Source organism: Aythya marila (genome assembly GCF_965140915.1).
Source record: "Aythya marila genome assembly, chromosome: 14".
Taxonomy (NCBI): domain Eukaryota; kingdom Metazoa; phylum Chordata; class Aves; order Anseriformes; family Anatidae; genus Aythya; species Aythya marila.
Window position 1 is genome coordinate 14,579,503 of NC_139055.1, and position 19,988 is coordinate 14,599,490.

The 19,988-nt window shown below is 43.5% G+C and overlaps 1 protein-coding gene across 2 annotated transcripts; it reads right to left on the reverse strand.

Annotated features, from left to right (window-relative positions):
• Positions 1 to 773: 773 nt before the first annotated feature.
• Positions 774 to 18,702, reverse strand: CANX (calnexin). Of its 2 annotated transcripts, none has more exons than XM_082771609.1 (15): positions 18,657 to 18,702; positions 11,479 to 11,667; positions 10,948 to 11,021; positions 10,402 to 10,460; positions 9,926 to 10,067; positions 8,584 to 8,665; positions 6,909 to 7,101; positions 5,728 to 5,917; positions 5,275 to 5,388; positions 4,631 to 4,787; positions 3,755 to 3,970; positions 3,235 to 3,354; positions 2,998 to 3,133; positions 2,755 to 2,849; positions 774 to 2,164 (listed from the first exon to the last, which is right to left on the reverse strand). In XM_082771609.1, exons 2-15 carry the CDS (start codon positions 11,662 to 11,664, stop codon positions 2,111 to 2,113), a joined length of 1,818 nt encoding a protein of 605 aa, XP_082627735.1. In that variant the 5' UTR covers positions 11,665 to 11,667; positions 18,657 to 18,702; the 3' UTR covers positions 774 to 2,110. The 2 variants fall into 2 exon arrangements, with proteins under 2 accessions (XP_082627735.1, XP_082627734.1); XM_082771608.1 differs by having other exon boundaries at positions 18,626 to 18,702.
• Between the last annotated feature and the right edge of the window lie 1,286 nt (positions 18,703 to 19,988).

A 19,988-nucleotide genomic window follows, 5' to 3' on the forward strand; every position in this document is an offset into this window, starting at 1 on the left:
TTTGCATATTAAGATAAAAAACATTGGATTAATAGATTTACATTGTGCCCAAGATGTTAGCTGAATTGAAACCATTTACATATACTTCATCTCAAAGGACTGAGTCATAAATAGCAGCTGCTCCTTGATAAAAATACAGTCCTGAGAACAAGCTAATAGCAATGCTTAAGCTATGACATCTTCCATGTCAGAGTATAAGCTATTTTGGCAGGAAGGAGCAGCAGTTACCAGGTGTTCAACAGGCAAAGGCATTCTAAACATGCAATAGCTCCCAACAGAAGTCTGAAATTACTTCCAATATCTTGCTTACAATAGTTTATTTGCACGCTGCAGAAAGATCAAGAAATCCTGCTATGCATTTGTGGTCACTACTATTTCAAACACAACAACCAAGGGATACAACATAAGGACAGGCAGCAAAAGATGTTTCTCCAAAAAAATAAAAAAATAAAACTGAGGCTTTTAGTAATTGGTTAGATTGTTTGCAAGGTAATTGGAACACCCATCCCTCCCCAGCCCCTGGGAATTACTCCCCGTACTATACCTATGACCAAACAACACTGGAGTGTTTAAATTCAGTGCAAGAAGAGTAATTTCAGGACATTTAATTTCACTCTAAACAAAAAGAAAAGCTTATCTATATAGACATCCGAACTCCAACATATTTGGTACAGTGTAATGAAGTTACATAGATTTCACCCTCAGAGGTATGCTCTTGTAGTGATCACCGGCATTCCACAAGTGTTTGAAACAGTATAATATGGTAGACTCAACACTTTAAAAAAATTTATTCAGCTGGAATTGGAACTCCCTAACATTCACAATATAATTTAGGATGCATTTGTTACATGAAGAGCAGATAAAAGACTTAAACAGTTTCACATACCACTTAAGATATTCCACATGCTCCTTCCCCACCTACAAATACTGACATGTTGGTTATTTTGTGTTTTTTTTTTTTTTATTATTTGTTTTGTTTTTCCTTACGAAATATTCGGTTCATCTTGTCTACCTGACCACCTCCCCCATTCCTACAGGAATAGACATATGGTGATAACAGTGAGAGGATATGGGACACTGTCCTATCCAGTGTTTGGACCCTGGAGTAGGCCTAGCTATAAAAATAAAGAGTTTTGACAATGAGCTGAACATGAAGCACTTCCAGCAATTGAGGCAAAGCTGCACTCAGGAAAAAAGCTGTACAGTCAGAGAGAAAGGAAAGCATCAGTGGGTGAACAGAGGGGAAAGGGGAAAGTAGTCTAACCCCAGCCCACCCCAACGACACATTAGCTTTACGAAAAGAGTTCAAGAACTAGCAAGAACTATTATCTGCAAGGTCTGCAGGATTAAATGCCACATTAGGACAATTCACTCTGAATCCTAGATCATTTATCAACACTTAACCGGGCTTTAGCCATGCACAGAGTGCATATTCCAGAGACCAACTAATTCCTTCCTTCCACCCATTCCTCTTCCCCCACCCCACCATGACCCCCAGAAGAACAGAGCTGATTGGAGAGTTTAGTTACTGGTTTCCCCACACAACCCCCTTCCCGTTTTGTTTTTTTTCCTTTGTGGGAAGAGGTATTGTCAAATATGTTGATAGCTTTTCTTTAAACAATTATTAAATTTTAAGGGATATATATATATATAAAGACATTGGTGCATTTAGGAATTTACATGTTTGTAAAAAAAACTAGTTATAAAACTGCATTTTTATCATCTAGCACTTTCAAGATTCATTGTTATTCCTCACTAATTAATATATTAAATTAAACCAAGGTTTGAGACTGGTAAAGTTCTACCAATCTACTTAAAAACAGAAAAGAATATTTAAAACCAAAAACAAAAAGGTTAGTTATGTTACATTCCAAAATCCACAGCCCATTATATTAACTGCATTCTTTCTACAGGAATGATGTTCTTTAAAACAGATGATTGCAAATATTTTACTGCTAGACACTCCGTTACATTGGATAGTGTGACTGGAACCTGTGGATGGTGAAATCTTGAGGTTTGTCCAAGTTTCAATGTAAGGTGTCCAAGGTCCTCTCCCAGAACCATGTTTTGAAAAAAAAAAAATCACAGATCAAGTTTTTATGATTTTTTTTCAATCTTTCCTTGGCTTTCTGTTTCTGGGTGATCTATTCACAGTTTCTTCCTCCTGTAAGAAAGTCGTAGAAACATCAAGGAAATCTAATCTAAATTTACTCCTGAAAGCCTTTTTGAGCAAGCCTACTAAAAAACTCTCAGCTCTACGTTGCAGTTTCATTTTCTGAAGGACCAACTGCAGTTACTACCCCTTCCTTTACATACATGGTAGACAAATTCTTATTTTCATGGTGCACACATAAATATTTGCTGAGAATATTTAACAGATTCTGCTGCTGTGAGCATCTATTTAACTTCAAGCAACACTCCACCCATTTTATTTTTTAAGTTAGCCATTATGTCAATGTGGAGCACTTAAAAGGTCACATCCTGACTGCACACAAAGCTGAATAAACCTTTTGCTTCAAGAAGATGCATTCCACACAGTCCTACTCCTCTCACAATGCAGGGTCTACAGCAAGTGCCTTTAGCAAGGTTTCCTGCTTTGCTGAGGTTGGCCACAACAATTCCTATTCTGCACAGCAATTAAGTTCTCTGGAGCTCTAACAGTGGAAAAGTTTAGATGTTAACACATTAGTAAGGCTTGTTCTATACCAACAAAAAATCCACAATGCTTCCCTCAAAAATTAAGTGCTCTCATACCTCTGATGCAGGTTTCCTGTCCTCTTCCTCATCTTCTTCCTCCTCTTCCTCTTGACTAGCACTTCCTATATCAGCATCACTTTTTTGCTTCTCTTCTAAGAGAAATTAAAAAAACCCTCATTCATTCCCTTGTCATTAAGACTTTGCCACCTTCAATTCACCAATGACTTGATACAAGGTCTGCCAATCTTTTTATTCTTTCAGATAGAATTTCACATGTCAAGATTATCTAAGTTTGCCTACCTAGCTTCTCCTCATTTGTTTCCTCCTCCTCCTCCTCTTCTTTGTCTCCTTTGTCCTTTTCTTCTTCTTTCTCCTCGCTCATCACATCAGGCTGGGGAGCATCAGTCTTTTTGTATTCTGCAGCACTTGGCTGCTTCTAAAAAAAATTGCCAGAACCAACCAGTTATTTGTGAAGCTAAGGCACATTAAGTAGAATTTTTAAAAAGATTCAGTGTATTTATCAGAGGAAACGCATACCTTCCCAGAACAGCAGAAAAGGACAACAAGGAACACTGGCAAAGCCACAGTGAGGATGTACACTACCCAAAGCCAGGGACGCTCTTCAGCTGCTGCCATCATCTGGCCCACAACACCAGGCTAGAAGATAAAGTGAACCATTAAAACTCAAATTACAACAGTTAAATTTGAACTACAGAATTTTCAAAGACTTTCTGCAACATTGAACATATTTAATACCTAAAAGAACTAAAGCTAGCCTGCGCCAGTACTTCTTCCATGGTTTACAAATTAAGAACTAGTCTACAATTAACAGCACAGCTGTCAGAGCAAGAACCTCAGAAGAGCAGTAAATACTTACTGCCATTTATAGCAACTATTACATGCTGTAATTACAAATTAAGGTTTTGAGATTCTAACAAGGATTATCAATCCACAGCCTCGGTACACGTAAGTATATATTGATAAAGACTAGACGAGAATAGCAGCAGTGCTCCTACCGTTCCAGTAGGAAGCACACAATTAAGCCTTTGTTTCTCACCTCCGCAGCACCATCAGCTGCCTTTTTCAGTCCCCATCCATCATTAGCCCAATCATCAGCCACAGCTCTTTCAGTACAGATGATAAAGTTGTCAAAAAAGATGTCAGAAGTCATTGACCATAGCTCAAGTCCCACAGCACTGAAGGGAGTCATCTTGAAAGGCTCCAGGTCTTCAAAGAAATCTGGGTTTGGGATCTTCCTGGGTTTCCAAATGCCCTAGGAAAGACAACACATTCAAGCCTTACCTACTAGCACAGAGGTTGAATTTTATTTTTCAGCCCATTTCAGCCAAAAAGACCAATGCAAAGAATCTCAGAATCATTCATGTTGAGGAAAAAAAAAAAAAAACAACAACTAAGATAATCTAGTCCAACCTTTAACCTGGTACTGAGAAGTCCACCACAAAACCATGCTACTAAGTTCTACATCTAACCTTTTCTTGAAGACCTCCAGGGATGGTGACTCAACCACTTCTCTGGGCAGCCTATGCCAATGCTGCACAACCCTTTCAGTAATCTCTCCCAATAGCCAACTTAAACTTCCCCAGTACAAACTGAGGCCATTTCCCCTCATTTTATCACTTAGTGCTTGGCAGAAGAATACAGTCTCTACCTCACTACAACCTCCTTTAAGGTAATTGCACTCAATTACAGTGTTTATATATGTGGCTCTTCAGGTTCTGGGAACCAATTTTTATTTGTTCTACAAAAGAGTGAAGCCAGGTTAAACAAAACACTTTGAAACTGTCCACTTGAAACACAGTAAGACCATGACAGTATTTTTATTCTTAATTACATCTGCTAAATGTAGATCATTCTGATTTTTGGAAGGGAAATCCTGCACTGGCCAGAAGTTTACAAAAATGAAGAAACCAACCTGATAGTTCACGTTATCAATCATAGGAGGCTTCCATTTGCCTTTGTAGTTTGGATTGTCAATCATTGGTCGCTGCCAGGTACCACAGCCAGGAGCTGACTCACACTTAGGATTTGCAATCTGAGGTGCCTCCCATTCACCATCCATATCCTCATCCCTGTAACAGCAACTCAGTTTTGAAGTCTGCCCCTTGTTTTTACAAGCTTATAGCATGTCTGATTCCCAGGAATATTAAGATTCCTACTAGAAGATGTAAATACTGAAACTCATGATAGCATAGGTCTGAAAAAGATACTGCAGAAGGGAGAGGTAATTCAGGAAGCAGCTTGAAAGCACAGCAGCTCACAAAAAGCCAGCCCCTGAGCACAACCCCCTCCCACTGCAGTACACAACTACAAGATGAACATCCCCGACCTATTCAGGTTACAGTCATAGGAAAGAACAGTTGACAAGTACACAGGTGAACACAAGAACACAAGATACCTACTAAGACCAGCTCTGCCTTCTGCTTTTGAAGCAAGATAGCTTGAATTGACAGCAACTTTGATAGTGAACAACAATGAACTGGCTATTCTTATACTTGCTAAAACCAGTGCCAAAGCCATGAAATTATTGATGTCATTTGCAACAGGCAGTAAACTTACCAATCTTCAGGCTTCTCAGCATCAGGGTCTGCTACATATTCTGGCTCATCATCCAGCCAGCCCTCTGGTTTCACAGCATTTTCATCAGGTATTTTTGCAGGAGCATCCTCATCCCTTGAGGAAGTCAGTCAGTATATTAATACACAATATGCAACAAGTTCTCAACCCCAAGACATGATTCTACAGAGTCTGAACATGCCCACTGATCTAGATTACCAGCCAGCAACATCACGTTTTAAGAATAAAGTTGCCTTGCAGCCTGTTACCTATATACAGTGCCTCACAGCACAGTCCTAACTTCACCTAAGATCATACTCATTTTTAAAGCCAATCTAGAAAGGGCACATTGCAGTAAATCCCTTGCCCTAGCAGCCACTGCAAATATGCATACAAGCTCAAACTCAAGTCTATGGTTCACAAAACACAGGTTCAAGTACCCCTCTAACATCTTACCAGTCATCTGGTTTAACAGCATCTGGATCTGGGATTTTGGGCCTCTCATCCCAGTCCTCAGGCTTCTGGTCATTCGGGTCCTCAATCTCTCGGGGTGGATTCACAGGAGGAGACATATCATTTAGCAAGTTCCCACTGTTGACAACCGTTTGATCAACCAGTATTTCAAAACTATTATCAGGATTCAAGACTGGAAGGAAAAAAAAGTCAATGCAGCCACTGCACATACTTTGTGAAGCATGTTTTGTATGGTATCACTCATCCCCACTGTAACCTGCACAATTCAAACTTGAGCAATCCAAGCTATCATCTACCTAACAATTGTTTTTAAGACTCGGTAAAAACCTTTCCCATGAAGTCTAAGTGTACTTAGTGCTGATGTAACATCTCACCTTGTTAAACTAAGATTTATTGAATAGTGCTTTAGCAATAGGAATAGTATTTATTCACATCCTATTCAAGAGTAAGACCCCCATTCATAATCCCACTGCTGACTCACAGGGTTTGAATTTCTTTATTCGTTGCTACCTTTGTAATGGAACACACTGAGATGCTTGAGTACTCCCATTAGATACTTTTAGGCATAGCTAATGCCAAACACTGTACTGCAGGAACCACTGATTTTGTCTGGTACTGTGAAAGAAGTGGGAAGACCACCACCATATCCTTGCCCCCTCCCTCTGCACCTAGAACTGTGCTGTCCAAATCTAAGTGCAGAACTAATCAACTAAAATTAAATGCTACAGAAAACTGACTTTAAAAGTTATGTACTAAAGCCACTGTTCCCAAAGAATGCAAGTCTGTTGGAAGTGGCAGTAATTTAATCTCTCCTCTACATCTAAAGTTTATTAATATCCCAAATTACTAGAGGGCAGCATTCAAACATTATATAGATGTTGCTAATAATTTTGGATACACTTGGCATATCACATTACTCGTAACTGTTCTGAAATTCAGTTCTTCTTTAACTATTAAGTTCAAGGTCTCATGACTTCCTACATGAATCAGAACTTCTTGCAAGGAAGAAGCAAGCCTTTATACAGTAAGACTAGTTTTAGCATTCAGAGCTCTCAAGCTGTATGCTGATACAAAGATTTGTTTGTTCATCTGGTTTACTTTGAGTTTTTGATTCAGAAAACACAGTAGTAGTTATTAACATGCATAGTTAACAGACACCATACCCAGAGTATAAAGGTGCGTCTTCTTATCGGTGAAGTAGGTCTTTAAGTCTGCATCTGGACGCTTCGCATGCTTCTCCTCATATTTGCCAGTCTTCGGGTTTTTGTGTCGGAAGATGAAGTGCAATTTATAGTCCTCTCCACATTTGTCAGGGCCAAACATGATTGTATATGGAGTTTTGTCATGGAACTGATCCTTTAGAAGAAATGCAAGAACAGTGATATTATTTTGAGATACAACTTCAACCACTGCCCACCATAATACCTCCTGAATCATTAGACATTGATCTGCAGCTTGGATATCAAGACAGTGATAGTAGCTAGACTAAAACTTGCATCACAACTACAAGCTGCTAGAGAGAAGACCAGAATTTTCTAGAGAGAAGACCAGAATTAGCCTAACTTCTTCATTTTGCACCTTCCCTCTACTTCAGAGGGAAAACAATAGCTATTCAAGTGTTATCAACAAGATAAGTAATTCATTAAGTTGTGACAACCATATATATGTATGTATTTTTAAACATCTCTACGCTGCAAAAATTATTTTTTAAAGTTATTAACACACACATATCAGGTACTGTCAATAATGAATTAATAGTTAGTGCACTGAGTTTCTTCCATACAAAGGGATAAGCAACAACAGAAGTGAGGCCAAGTTGTATTTAGCTTATATACTTCTAAGCTTGTATATTGTTTCAATTTAAGACTTAACTGAATATAATAATCTCACCTTTGCACACTGCAAGTCTATTTGTTTTGGATAATGTTATCTTGAGATTCAATGCACATATGAAACTGGCTAGACAGCTTTAAGTTTGGAATCTGTATTACTAATAAAGCTTTAATGAGAATGCAGAACAAAAGGAAAAGGATGGGTGATAAGACTTAAAAGGTACTTCCCATGAAGTCCAGGAAAATCCATAGTTTATACAAGCCTATATATATATACACACTGACCCAGCAGCAAAGCTTTGTCTGAACAGGCTAAAACACTCAAAGCAACTATATTACTGGGAGGAGAGGAAGTGACTCTTAATTTTTAAAGGACGCAGCATTGTCTCTTCTATTGAGGGCACTTTTAATAGAATGCATTCAAGGGCCTTTTATGAAGCAAACGAAGCAAATTCTTCTATACAACTACTGTGTGCTTCTGAATATACAAGCCTGTACCTAGTCCAACCTCAGATATATATATATCTACACACACACACACACACATATATATATGTAGATATATATATATAAGTATATCCAGTAACTGACAAGAGTGTTCAAAGGCACAGCAATAAATGCCAGGTATGTTTTTACTTGCATGAGTGTTTTAGAAGATAAAACAATCTTCCTTCTGGACAGTGGCTTCCAAGAAGGTCTCTACACTGGCTACTCTGGTAAGGGACCTCTTCAGTTCTAGAACCTAGGGAAATCTGAAGTACTGTAGACTTCCAAGTAGTAGAACTGCTCAGCTATGGGAAAACTCTGGAGTTGTTACTGAAGAGAAATACTGAAATATTCTGGCCTCATCTCCAACTGAAAATAGTGGGAAACTGAGTACAAAGTACTCTGGAGATCAAGCCCAAACTATGCCCCACTAAATTTACTGAAAAGGTTTCTCTAGGAAACAGCAAAATAAAGCAAGCGTTATTTCATGGCTAATGCTCAGAGTATCAGCATCACTCACCAGGTTAAGCTCAGGGGTCTTTGAAAGCAACTTCACGTAGGCCCCACCGCACTCTATTCCATTTTGGAAGTTTACTTCATACCTATTTTTAATTTTGGACAAAGAAGTTGAGAGCATGTTATACACAAGGAAAACTTACTTCCACAATACATGATTGCAACTTTCAAGTACAAATTCAGAGTAAGACTTCTGTTGTTTGTTTTAAATCAAGAGTCAAGTGAACATTAAAAACACAAGCTCTGCTCTAAGGACTAAGCAGATATTCATAAGGGCCTGCAAAACGAGAAGAATCAAGGATTTAGAAGGTTTAACCTAACAAAGGATTAAAGAAATTGAGTGCTGGTCTAAAAGATTATGATCTAGAAGTAGAGAGAAAAGGCTTTTCAGTATGTAAGAGACTGCAACAGAGATTAAAGCAAACCATTTTTCCCCACAACCGCTACAGCAGACAACTCAATTTGCAAGATGACCAAAGGGAGAACAGTTGGGTCCTAGGAAGATGCCCTTTAGGGTTATAAGCATACAACGGTATATTTAGAGATGCCAAGGAGTCTGAAAAAGGCAAAACATGTCTGTCAGGAATAGGCTAAGTATGCTTGATCCTCTCTCAGTGCCAGCAGCTGGAGTGGGTGACCACTTTATTTTATTTTTAGCCTTGTATTTTGAGCCAAAAACTAAGCAGTAATGCAAAGCAAAGTGACCAACTCATTACCTTGTACAAATACGAATTGGCTTACTCAGTTTACAACTGATAAAGTAATACCCACAACTCAATTGTTGCCACTGGAAGTTTTTTTTCCCCTGCTTGCTAGTCTAACACGTATGCAGCAAGTAGATTCTTCTACATCACTCATGGCCCAATAGGGCTGAACAAGCTATTCATCCTCCACGACCGATGAACTAAAACAAAGGAAGGAGGCAACAAGTGCACCTCTACTACACTGCCCACCTTTGAAATGAGAGTTTACTGAATAAGCACATTGACTTGCATATAGATGAGGTCTTGTCCAAAAAAGACATGGACTTCTACGATTAACAGTACAAAAATCTGTTTATGTCCTTGTTAACACAATGAATTAAATGAAGTCGACAGACTGGTTACCAAGTGTAGTTGTCAGAGACTACCTTCCTTCACAGGCTTCAGAGGGAGCCATCAGTTCATAATTTCTACACTTTAGGAATCTAAATTACTGTTTTACACTCTTACACAAGTAGTATAATAGGTTATTATATCTTGTGTCATTTAGACTCCCAGTCAACAAGAGCTCTGTTACAAAATAAACCTCAGCCTGCTATCACGTCACCCTTGAAATAACAGAACACCGAGTTATCTTTTACTTACTGTATAATAAGGGGCTTGGTATCAAATACAAAAGGCTTTGAAAGTTTGGATGAAATTGCATGATGTTTGGCTCGGGTTACCAGTACAAGCCCTTTGTCTCCTGGAAGCTTGGTGTCCTTCATGTCTTGGACTTCCCATTTACCTGGAGGGAAATTATCCAAACATTATCAAAACTCATTTGATACAATCTTCACTTAGCCTAATTCCAAGCAAGAAAATCAGCACTTCGCCTCCTCAGGTTATTAGTTTAACATCTTCACTAAAAACTTTAAAACCTCAAAGCAGCTTTTGTTTGAATCTTTCATCTGCAGCAGAACCACACTTCATGTTGTTAACCACGTACACAAATACTCCCCCATTTTCTTCAGTGAAAATAATTTCAGCAAGCAATCAGGAAACAGACTTGCACCTCTTCTTTACATATGACAAAGGACATCAGAAACATCTAGCAGTCAAAAAAACTGGGTAGGACTCACCATCATATTTGGAAATTTCATCATCTGTATCATCTTTCTTGGCTTTGGAAAGGATCCATCTACAAGACAAACATCCAACGGTCAGAAACCCATCCTTTTTCACCACACACTAAAATGCCTGCTCTTAAAGCATCCCAGTGTCTTGATCCCCTCATGAATTCTATCCCCAAGCGTCCAAAATTTTCTGCATTTTCTATTTCCCACCCCACTGTGAAGTAGGATCACTGCCTCAGCATCATGTTCTTCATAAATTCTTACTATGAAAAGCTGTAGAACCTCACTATCCTCACATTACCTGAGCTACAGAAAGTCAGATGAAAAGCATTAAAAGATTCCACAATATATGGCTCATCTCCCCCCATTATTAGTACCTAAGAATATATTAGTTTGCTTCAGTACTAAAAACCAGCATCATATAGTCACTGCTGTAACCCTCCCTAACCACTGCCTGATAATGTGATTGAGTAACAGAATCTAGAAAGTTTTGTTCCCTTTCACAGAAAATTTTGATTTATTATGTTCAATCATCCCTCAGATCATACTTACCCATCCAGAGTTCCTTTATCAAAGGACTCTACAAAATACACCTCGCCAGTTGGGACTGGAGCCCTGTAGGTAACCTACGGGAGAGAAAAAGGGGATTTACACACCTTTCAAGGCACATTCTCTACCTTAAAGAAGAACAGGTACATACAGCTCGCGTTCCCAGTCTACACTTCAGCACATTACCTGGAACACTCTGGCAGCAGAAGTACAGAAGTTATGTAAATACTGCTGCTTCTGCCAAGCCATTGTGCTCTTCTCTGCAGCTAAAACTGAAGTATATATTTAGCTGGAAGCATTAATGCCTGATACTTACACTTCAGATTTGAAATACTGATATAAGTCTTCAAGGAAGACAGGGTCAGATGAGAAAGAAAGGGAATAGCTAAGCTTAATTCCAAACCTTACTCCCAGCTAACACCTTGAAAAACATCACAACACATTAAGCAAAGCAAAGCAAAGAGAACTCGGATCAGATTCACAGTAGCTACAGCACAAGCAGTAATTGAATTTTAAAGAAGTTCCATGCCAAACCTTTGGAGCTGGAGGAGGACTGCTAGTTCCAGGCTTTGACTCTTCTACCTCCTCAATGCCATCATCCAAATCATCCTCAATATCAACTACGTCATCACCGTCATTGTCATCATCCATATCATGCGCCTGGACGGCAAGAGCCCCAAGGGCTAGCAGGGCCACGTACAGTAACCATTTCAGCTCCATGATCTGAATAAGGGAAGAAGTCAGGCCAGCACTGCACATGGAGCAAGGCACCAACTCGCGGTTCAAAACCAAGCTTCGAGGACAACAGGTGAAGTGTCTTGCCACACCACTGAAGGACGGGTACAAACTTACCTTCTCAGCTTCCCTATTTATCCTGGCTGGCTAGTTAAGACAGCTCAAGAAGAGGAATACAAGAAAATGGTGAAGTATTCACTACAAAGCAGATGCTAACAGACCAGAGGAGCCCATGGACAAGTTCTGCATATCCCGGTGCAGAAGTGTCAGTGCTGCTCCTCCACTGCCAGCCCATGAGCAGAACTGCACATACCCAAGTCCACAACACCCCAACTCGCACCCCTACAAAAACCTGAACAGAAAGCTTGTTTCTGCTTGTGAAGAGCTCTACGTGCTTCATGCTGAAATGGGCATTTCCATCGAGTTCATGAGTTGAAGTACAATTAGCTACCTCTTTCAAGCATCCCTGGAACAATCAATCTTCTATCTCCTGTTCAATATTTTTCTTCCTTTCACATGCAGAACACTGGCACTTTCATTCATCGGTCGCCTTCCCCATGCTTTATCCTGGAATTCCTGCCAGCAGCCATTGATATTACCGGCAGATGTCTGTAAGCAGCTGGACACTGAGGCAGACCCAGCAGAAAAATTGTTGCTGTTCAATGGACAGTTAATTCGATCTCTAACTTAACAGAACAACCAAAAGAAATCTAATACAGAGACTTCACAGAATTAAACTATCACACCAATTAATAAATTATGTGCCCAGCATATTACGCTACCAAAAACACAGTGGACCTCAACAATCTGTAGCTCAAAAAGTTTAAGTAAAATGAATTTCAGTTTGACTTTCCTGCTAAAAATATTACTTGATCACTGCACCTTTATGCTGATACAGAAAGCAACGCTCCTTCCATACTGCTTGTAGTTTTACCCACACAGCAACCAGGAAAGCAGTCTGCTCCCTGAATTACATTCCAGATTTTACTTCCAAAGTCAAGGTTTTAGCTAAGCCTAATTCTTTTTTTTTGAAAGTCATTATAAAACTAAACATCCTCTTCTTCTCCTACATTCCTGCCGCAGGCTATAGCCCCACAGATTTACAAACATAACTCAAATGGAGTTATTAAGGCCTGTAGGGGCAGAAGTTCATGCTAGAAAACTTTTTTTTTTTTTAAACTTTCCAAAGCATGTTTAGGCAACTGAAAGCATTTAGTCTTAAAAGCTTATCAGCACTACCCAGTACACCAAAACACCACTGCATACCAAATCTACCATTCTTAGATTACTCTTTAACTTGCTTCTAATGACAGGGGATGTTTTTTAATTACAACAAAACTGTATTTTAGGACCTGTCGAGGTTATGTCCACTTTGCCACTACAGCAACGTTCAACTGCAGCCAGTTTCCAAGCAGCGATGCCCTGAGGACCACGGGCTCAGTACATGCTCACAGCCCCCGCAACTGCAGCAGAACAGCCCTGGGCCAAAGGACACAGCTCACAGCATGAGCAGCTGACAAAAACTAAGTGTTCCTACATATAAGCAAAGCCTGCTACTTGTGTTTTTGTTTGTTGTTAACTTTAAGGCAGCGTACAGGCAGAATTGAAAACAGTTGCAGACCACATTGCTGCTCATAGATATTACAAATTTGGGAACCACAACACAAAACCAAGAACAAAAACTGTCCAGCAAACATCAGTGCCACTGGAAGTTCACATTCCTCCTGCACAGACAGTACGTTCTGCATAAATCAACAGCCAACAGCAAAAAACAGAAAGAGCCTGAAACCTCATTTGAAAAAGCAAGCTCTGGAGCCCAGATGTGTGCTGAGACCGAAGCGACTACAGACGAGGTGGCACAAGGACACCTTTCCAAGGGAAGGGTTGGATTTTGTCTCACGTTGCTAACAGAGCCTCAGCAAATTCATTCTTAACAGAGCTAAATGCAGGAAGATTTTACCCAAGTCCTGTAACCACTTTCACGTTACATTATGCGGATAGTGATCACTGCACTGCTCCTACGGGTGATACGAGCAAAGTCACCTTAAAAGCACAGCGAAGTTAAAGGTAAGCCAATGCCTTCCTCTTTCTAAGGGGACGCAGTTTTTCCATACCGCCTCCCAAGCCTGTGCGAAGGACATGAGCGATTTAGCATGCAAGTCATCTCTCTGGTCACCTCACCGAGGGCAATGACGTTTTGGTGAACGACACCAATCACCCACCCCCAATCTCCACACCGAATTCACCCCTCCTGGGCAATCCCACCCCAACCACAACCCTGGAAGCTTCTGGCAGTGGCAGTGACCTTTGGCAAACACCAGCACTTCTTGCTTAGCAAGTGGCAAACCACACGGCCTGGTATTGCACACGAAGCTTTTCTGTTTCACAAAAGCTACAAGCCCCAAGAGGAGCTAATCCAGTTTCGTACCCTTGCTCCTTTATAATCATTGGCAAGCAGTTTTCACAAGTTTGTATTCCTATAGAAAGCTGTTTAGAACACCTCCTACGTATTAAATCATTCCCAAATTGTACATAAGCTCTCATTCATACACCCCAGTACGGACTGGTAGCACCTTCAGCAACTGCCAGTTGTCAAGGCAAGCTCCTTATTCTAGTTTGCGTATTGTTAGGGATTAATAAAGTGTAATAAATAAAAGACAGCATGTTCTCAGAAGAGCGATTTAAGCAAAACACACATTTGGGATGTTTAAAGAGCTACATCTGTCTGTAACATACATATTGCTACATGAGAAGGTTTCAGCCACACATAATCCCTGGGGACACAACAAGCAATCAGACCCTAGTAAATTGGGTTACTCATAAATAGGGGACAATAGAAAGGGAGAGAAAAAAAGACTTAGTTTTTATAAAAACTCAGGCTTAAAACAATTCTTTGGTGGTTTTAGGTGGAGCTTTGGGTTGCTAGGAAGTACAGGTGCTCAGCCACCTAACACACTAACCTCCAGCAGCACAGCCACCATCATGGCCAGATTCCTCCTTTGAAGAAGTGTCCAGTTTCCAAGCGATTACCAGCAGCTATTTCTGAATCTCTGCCTGAACTTCCTCTCTGTAGGTTTCACTGCGTAATATCGCTGAAGGTTAGCGTACTTCTCACCATGCAACTGCCCCCAGCCTCAGAATAGGCAGGCTTCTGAAGTCTCCGTTCCACTGCAGTGCAACTCACCTTCACCGTGCCACTGTCCCAAGTCAAATACGATTAGAACTTCATCTACTTTTTTTTTTTTTTTTAAATAAATGAGGTCTTCTAGACGTTGCAGCAGTTTTCCCATCAATGCAGTGTGCCAACATAATATCGCAAAGCACTGACTTGGGAGAGTGTTCAAGAGTGTCAGAGCTAACAAATCACTTCTGTCTGCGTGCCTACCCACAGCCAGCTTCTACGCCAGGGAAGGGATAAGGGACATTTAAGCACCATTCACCAACTCCTGACTGTCAGAAGGCTGAATGAAGCATTTTCCCCTGGTATTTACGGGGCAGACACCAGAACATTGGAACAGCTGCACTGCAGAGCTTGATATTTACAGTGGTAGGAACTAAACCAACTGGACACAAAGAGGCAGGATCAGCTTCTTGCCATAGAAGCAGCACTCCCAGTGCAGGACTAAGTGACTGTCACCTTCAGGTTCCAATGCTTTCAGGACTCACAGCTTCAGAGATTTATTCTTACTTGGAACCCCTTTTTTGCAGCATAAAACCTGAAGTTTTGTGATTATTGGCATGACACCGGGAATGCTTGACCCATACAGCAGACGATTATCCCCACAAACACGCAGGGGGAAGGAGAGGCAGCTGGAAGGGCCCCACAAAGGATATCCAAGTGCCTTGCTATCATACTTCCAGAACATACTATTTAGAAAGTTTCTTCCCTGACAGGTTAAGCAGAGCCTGCAAAACCAGTTTAATCATCTCCTTGGTTACACGTCTATTTGAGTGGTTCCTCAAGCCAGCTCTTAGCGCCGCATATTTCAGAACACAGAACCACATCGCGATTGCTACCAGATACACAGCTGACTGAAGTGGCTTTCTCCTTTTTTTAAAAGTAATTAACAGTCAGATTAAACACGTCTCGCAAAAACAAGGCACTTGCTGCAGAACTGAAGGGGGAAAACCGCCTGCATCCTGCAAGTTGTCATCAGCTACACCTCAGCAGTTTAACTGGGAGAGCATCCTTGCTTTTTGTTTCATCAGTCTGAACTGACAGCTGAAACTGGCGTGAGCATGTACAAGCAGCAAAGGTTACTAGCAAAGCCCCCTGTTCCGAAAACTGGATTTCCATGTGGTATTTGCAGTGGAAGCACAGCTGTAAAAATAAGCACAACACATCCTCATGCAAGACAAGAATCATGACAAGAGTTTAGAGGCATAAGAAATTCATCTCAGCACACAAAAAAAATGCAAAGAGACCAGAAGAGGAAGGCAGAGAGGCAGATGCATGTTTTTCCCCTCCTCAAACTACATTTTTTTCATTTCTGAGCAAAGACTTGGCTCCTTGCTTAGCAGCACACCCGTTTCCTAAAGTTAGAAGCACTGAAAAAGAGGTTCCTCTTTGCCATCTCAAGATGCCTCCAGCTTCACGTCCTGGCTCCTCTGCTGTGCCATGGGAGGCGTTCACACAGCCCGACGGTGAACCAGCCGCTGGTTTAAGAGTGCTGGAAATCCTCCTGCTGTGCTGCTTTAACTCTTCATCAATTCCCCAGTCCAGCACGTAAGGGCAGAAGGTGTTATAGGACAAGTGAAAGCACCATGAAACAAAATGAGCAAGCAGCCCAGGATAAAGGAAATGAAGCTGCAAGGCACGGCATCAGCTCCACGCCATGGCATCACGTGCGTTTCTGCCACAGACAGACCTGTCTTTGGGCAGACTTAGGAAACCCACACTCGGGGGCAAAGCTGAACCACCAACTTCGCGGCCAAGCACCATAATTTCAGCAGCCAGCAAATTACCTCACTGCTGCTCTGAGAGGGATATAATGAAATTACGCTCGTATATATGCAGCAGCTCATACGGTGCAGGCACTATTTTCTCCCTTAAGTGCTCGGTTCTGCTGTTAGACAACTTCCAGCATCGCCTTGCTTACAACAGGCCAGAGTTACATGCGTGGGTGGGTGGTTTTTTTGCTGATTTTTTTTTTTTTTTTTTTTTAAGTAGGGGGTGGTGAGGACACACTGCTCCTTAAGGCTTGAGGGAAGTCTTCTAGAAAGGACTGGCCAAGCCCATGGAGCCCCAAGGTCCCACAGAAAAAGGAGCCCTCTGTTTGGGTTGCACTGAGCACAACCCAAGCAAGAGATTAGGTGTGAAAGGCGACGGCAAAGCTTGCTTTTAATAAGCATTTCGAATATGCCAGTTTCTAAAAATAATGCACAACGGTGCACAAACAGCAAGGGAGGAAACACCATGTACCGTTTGTCAGCAGAGATTCCCGCAGAACTGGGAGTCCTTGGAGGACAAAGAGAACTGCAAGGCTTTCTGGCCATAAAACAGATGGACTGCAAGGGAAATTATGGTAGGTGGGGAGAGATCTGGAGGTGCCCCAAGATCCTTCAGATCCTAGGAATCAATTCAAGTTCGCCTTGCTACAGAATTGACTCCTGCAAGAACAGGCTGCCATTTCGATCACTGCTAGAGGCAGAAAAATGAAAGGCCAGAAAAGGAAATAAAAGGGAGGGCTAAGTACAAGTTACAGGGTACTCTCAGTAAAGGATTTATTCATTGACTTAGGAGGAAGTGCTGCGACACCAAATGAAAGGGTAACCTAGCAGAGGCCGAAAGCTTTCTTACTGCTTAGCATTAGGCTTCCCATCCTAGGAGAGCAGCTGATACCAGGAAGCAGTTAACATCTTACACTCAGCTTGGGAGGTGGTTCAGGGATTGTAGAAGTATTCCTTCCATAGTATTTTTTTAATGTAAATATTCTGGTCACTCTGATGCACTCGAAATAACTTCAGCACAATCTGTCTGTTAACCAGTACTTGTAACTACGTTAACCCATACATCATTCCAGTCCTGTTATCTCCTTGTAATATTTTAGTAACACCCCAAACCACAGGGGACGAGATGCCCCATAAAACCTGTACGTTAACTACGCTTACCCGACGATGTTCAGCAACACCGAACGCATCCCAAACAAATTTAGGAAGGAGCTTTCCACTACGCTCTGCAGAAACGCTGCAGCGTTAATTACATTAACAGCTTAACACCCTATGACACCAACACCACGAAAGCTGGGAGCTTTACCACGACCACAGCACCCTGACGCGGGGCCGCTTCCCTTCAGGCCGGGCCCACCCGCAGCCCTTCTCCTCCTCCTCCTCCTGCAGCCTAGAAAGTTCCCGGCCGCGAGACCGCCCGTGAAACTTTGCTCTTTGCGACGGGCTCTGACAGGGGAGCAGCGGGGCTGGGCCTCGGGGGCTTTTTTTCACGTTATGAGACGCGTCCCGAGCTCAGCCCCCGACCCCACAGCGCTCCGAAGGCTCCCAGGGCTCGGGAGGCCGCAGCGGGCCCCGCATCTCGCACCCCCCCCCCCGGGTTTTGGCCGCCCCATCCCCCCCGGGCCTCGCTCCCCCCTTCCAGAGCCTTCCGCTCCCCTCCCCCCCCCCACAGAGCCCAGCCCCGCTCCGCCCGTTCCCCCCCCCCCATCCCCGCACCCCCGTCAGGGCCCAGCCGCCCCCACCGCCACAGGCCTCGGGGCCCGGCCTCCCTCCCGCAGCACCCCGGGGGTGTCCCCAGGCCGCCGCCGGCCCCCCCCCTCTCCCCTCATTGCCCCCTCCCCGGTGATCACGGCTGGGGGGGGGGCACCCGCCGCGGGGCAGGGCCTCCCCCCGCCGCTCACCACGCCCAAGGCTCAGCGCCCAGCCGGGTCCCAGCCCCCTCAGCCCCCGATTTCCAGTCACGGAGCCGCCCGGTTACACGTGGGGGGGCACTCACCGAGCGCCGCCAACGCCGCCCCGGCCCTCACCTCCGTCACGTGGCCCCCCGCGCCCAGCGCCGCCGCCGCCCGCCCGCCTATCTGCCGCCCAGCCCGCGCCGCCCCCCGCCCCACCTCTCTCCTCTTCTCCCATTGGTGGGCGCAGCGCCCGCCCTCCCGCCCCGCCGCCGAGTCGGCGTTTTGATTGGTTGAGCCTGCCGCCGCTCACCCTCTCGCCCCGCCTCGGAGCCTGCCCCTCCGGCGCTGCCCTTCGTGGAGCGCGCCTATTGGTCGGCGCGTTGCAGGAAGTGCGCGGCGGTTGGCTGAGGGAGGGGAGGCCGTTGGGGTGTGGGAGGGGTCCTCAGCTGAGGGGGCTGAGGGGGGCCGGGCCCCGGGGTCCTCGTCCAGTGCAGGCCCAGGCCCGGGCCTGGGCCCCGTGGTGTGAAGCAGCACAAGTGCCTTTCCCGTGTCCTTCATGTTTATTTAGCCCGTTTTAAGGGGATTTCAAGGGTTTCCACACGTTTAGGAGGTTATGTACATCCAGCACCTCTCGTGGGGTTGCAGTGAACATCACCACAGAACTAGGAGTTAGGAACGTCACAAAATTAGGAATTAGGAATGTCACCAAATGAGGAGCTGGGAACACCACAAAATCAGGAACAGCACAAAAACAGGAACATCACAAAACTAGGAATCAGGAACATGACAAAACCAGGATTTATGAACGTCACGAGATGCAGCCCATACTCAGGCATTTGGGGGGTGCCACCCAGCCTGGGGCTGGGAGGCGTTGTGTAGCGCCAGGAGCTTTAGGCAATGCCACGCTTCCAAAATAAACGTGTTTCTGAAGGGGTGAAGTTCTGTAAATATTCCACTTTTATAGGGCCTAACGAGGACGGAAGCGTGGGGAATGCAGAAGTAACGGTCCCTGCTGCGGTGACAGAAGGGAAGGCAGGAGGAGGTGGCTGCAGGACCACAAAAAGGATCGCCAGAGGGGCTGAACCTGAGCAGCAACCTGTTCCCTTAGGGCAGTGTGGGATGGCAAAGAATAAGGCCCTATGATGAGTGCAGGCTCCTGCCGCCCTCTCAGTAATTCCGCTTTTAAGTTCCACCTGACCTGCTTCAGGTGATAAAAGTTATGTTGGAGGCTGTATCTGCTCTACCTAGCTTAAAGTGAGCCCCTGTGTGGTCTGTGGGCTGCAGCCTGCTCCAGCAGGTACGAGGTTTTCTACAGCAACGCCACGTTCAGTGCTGCTAGGAGGGGCGGGAAGAAGAGGGGTTTTCTTTGTAAACATAAATCTGTTTTGAGTTGATGCAGTGAGTCAGCAATATAAGTCTCCCCACAGAGAAAATTCCACCGCGTTAGGACAATGCAAGCAGGGG

Coding starts and splice junctions, on each gene's coding strand:
- CANX (XM_082771609.1), bottom strand. CDS start 11,664: ATGGAGCTGAAATGGTTACTGTACGTGGCCCTGCTAGCCCTTGGGGCT. Junction 10,068..10,401: donor TGAAATTTCCAAATATGATG/GTGAGTCCTACC, acceptor ATTTCCCTCCAG/GTAAATGGGAAGTCCAAGAC. Junction 3,134..3,234: donor TTTTCTGCTGTTCTGGGAAG/GTATGCGTTTCC, acceptor AATTTTTTTTAG/AAGCAGCCAAGTGCTGCAGA.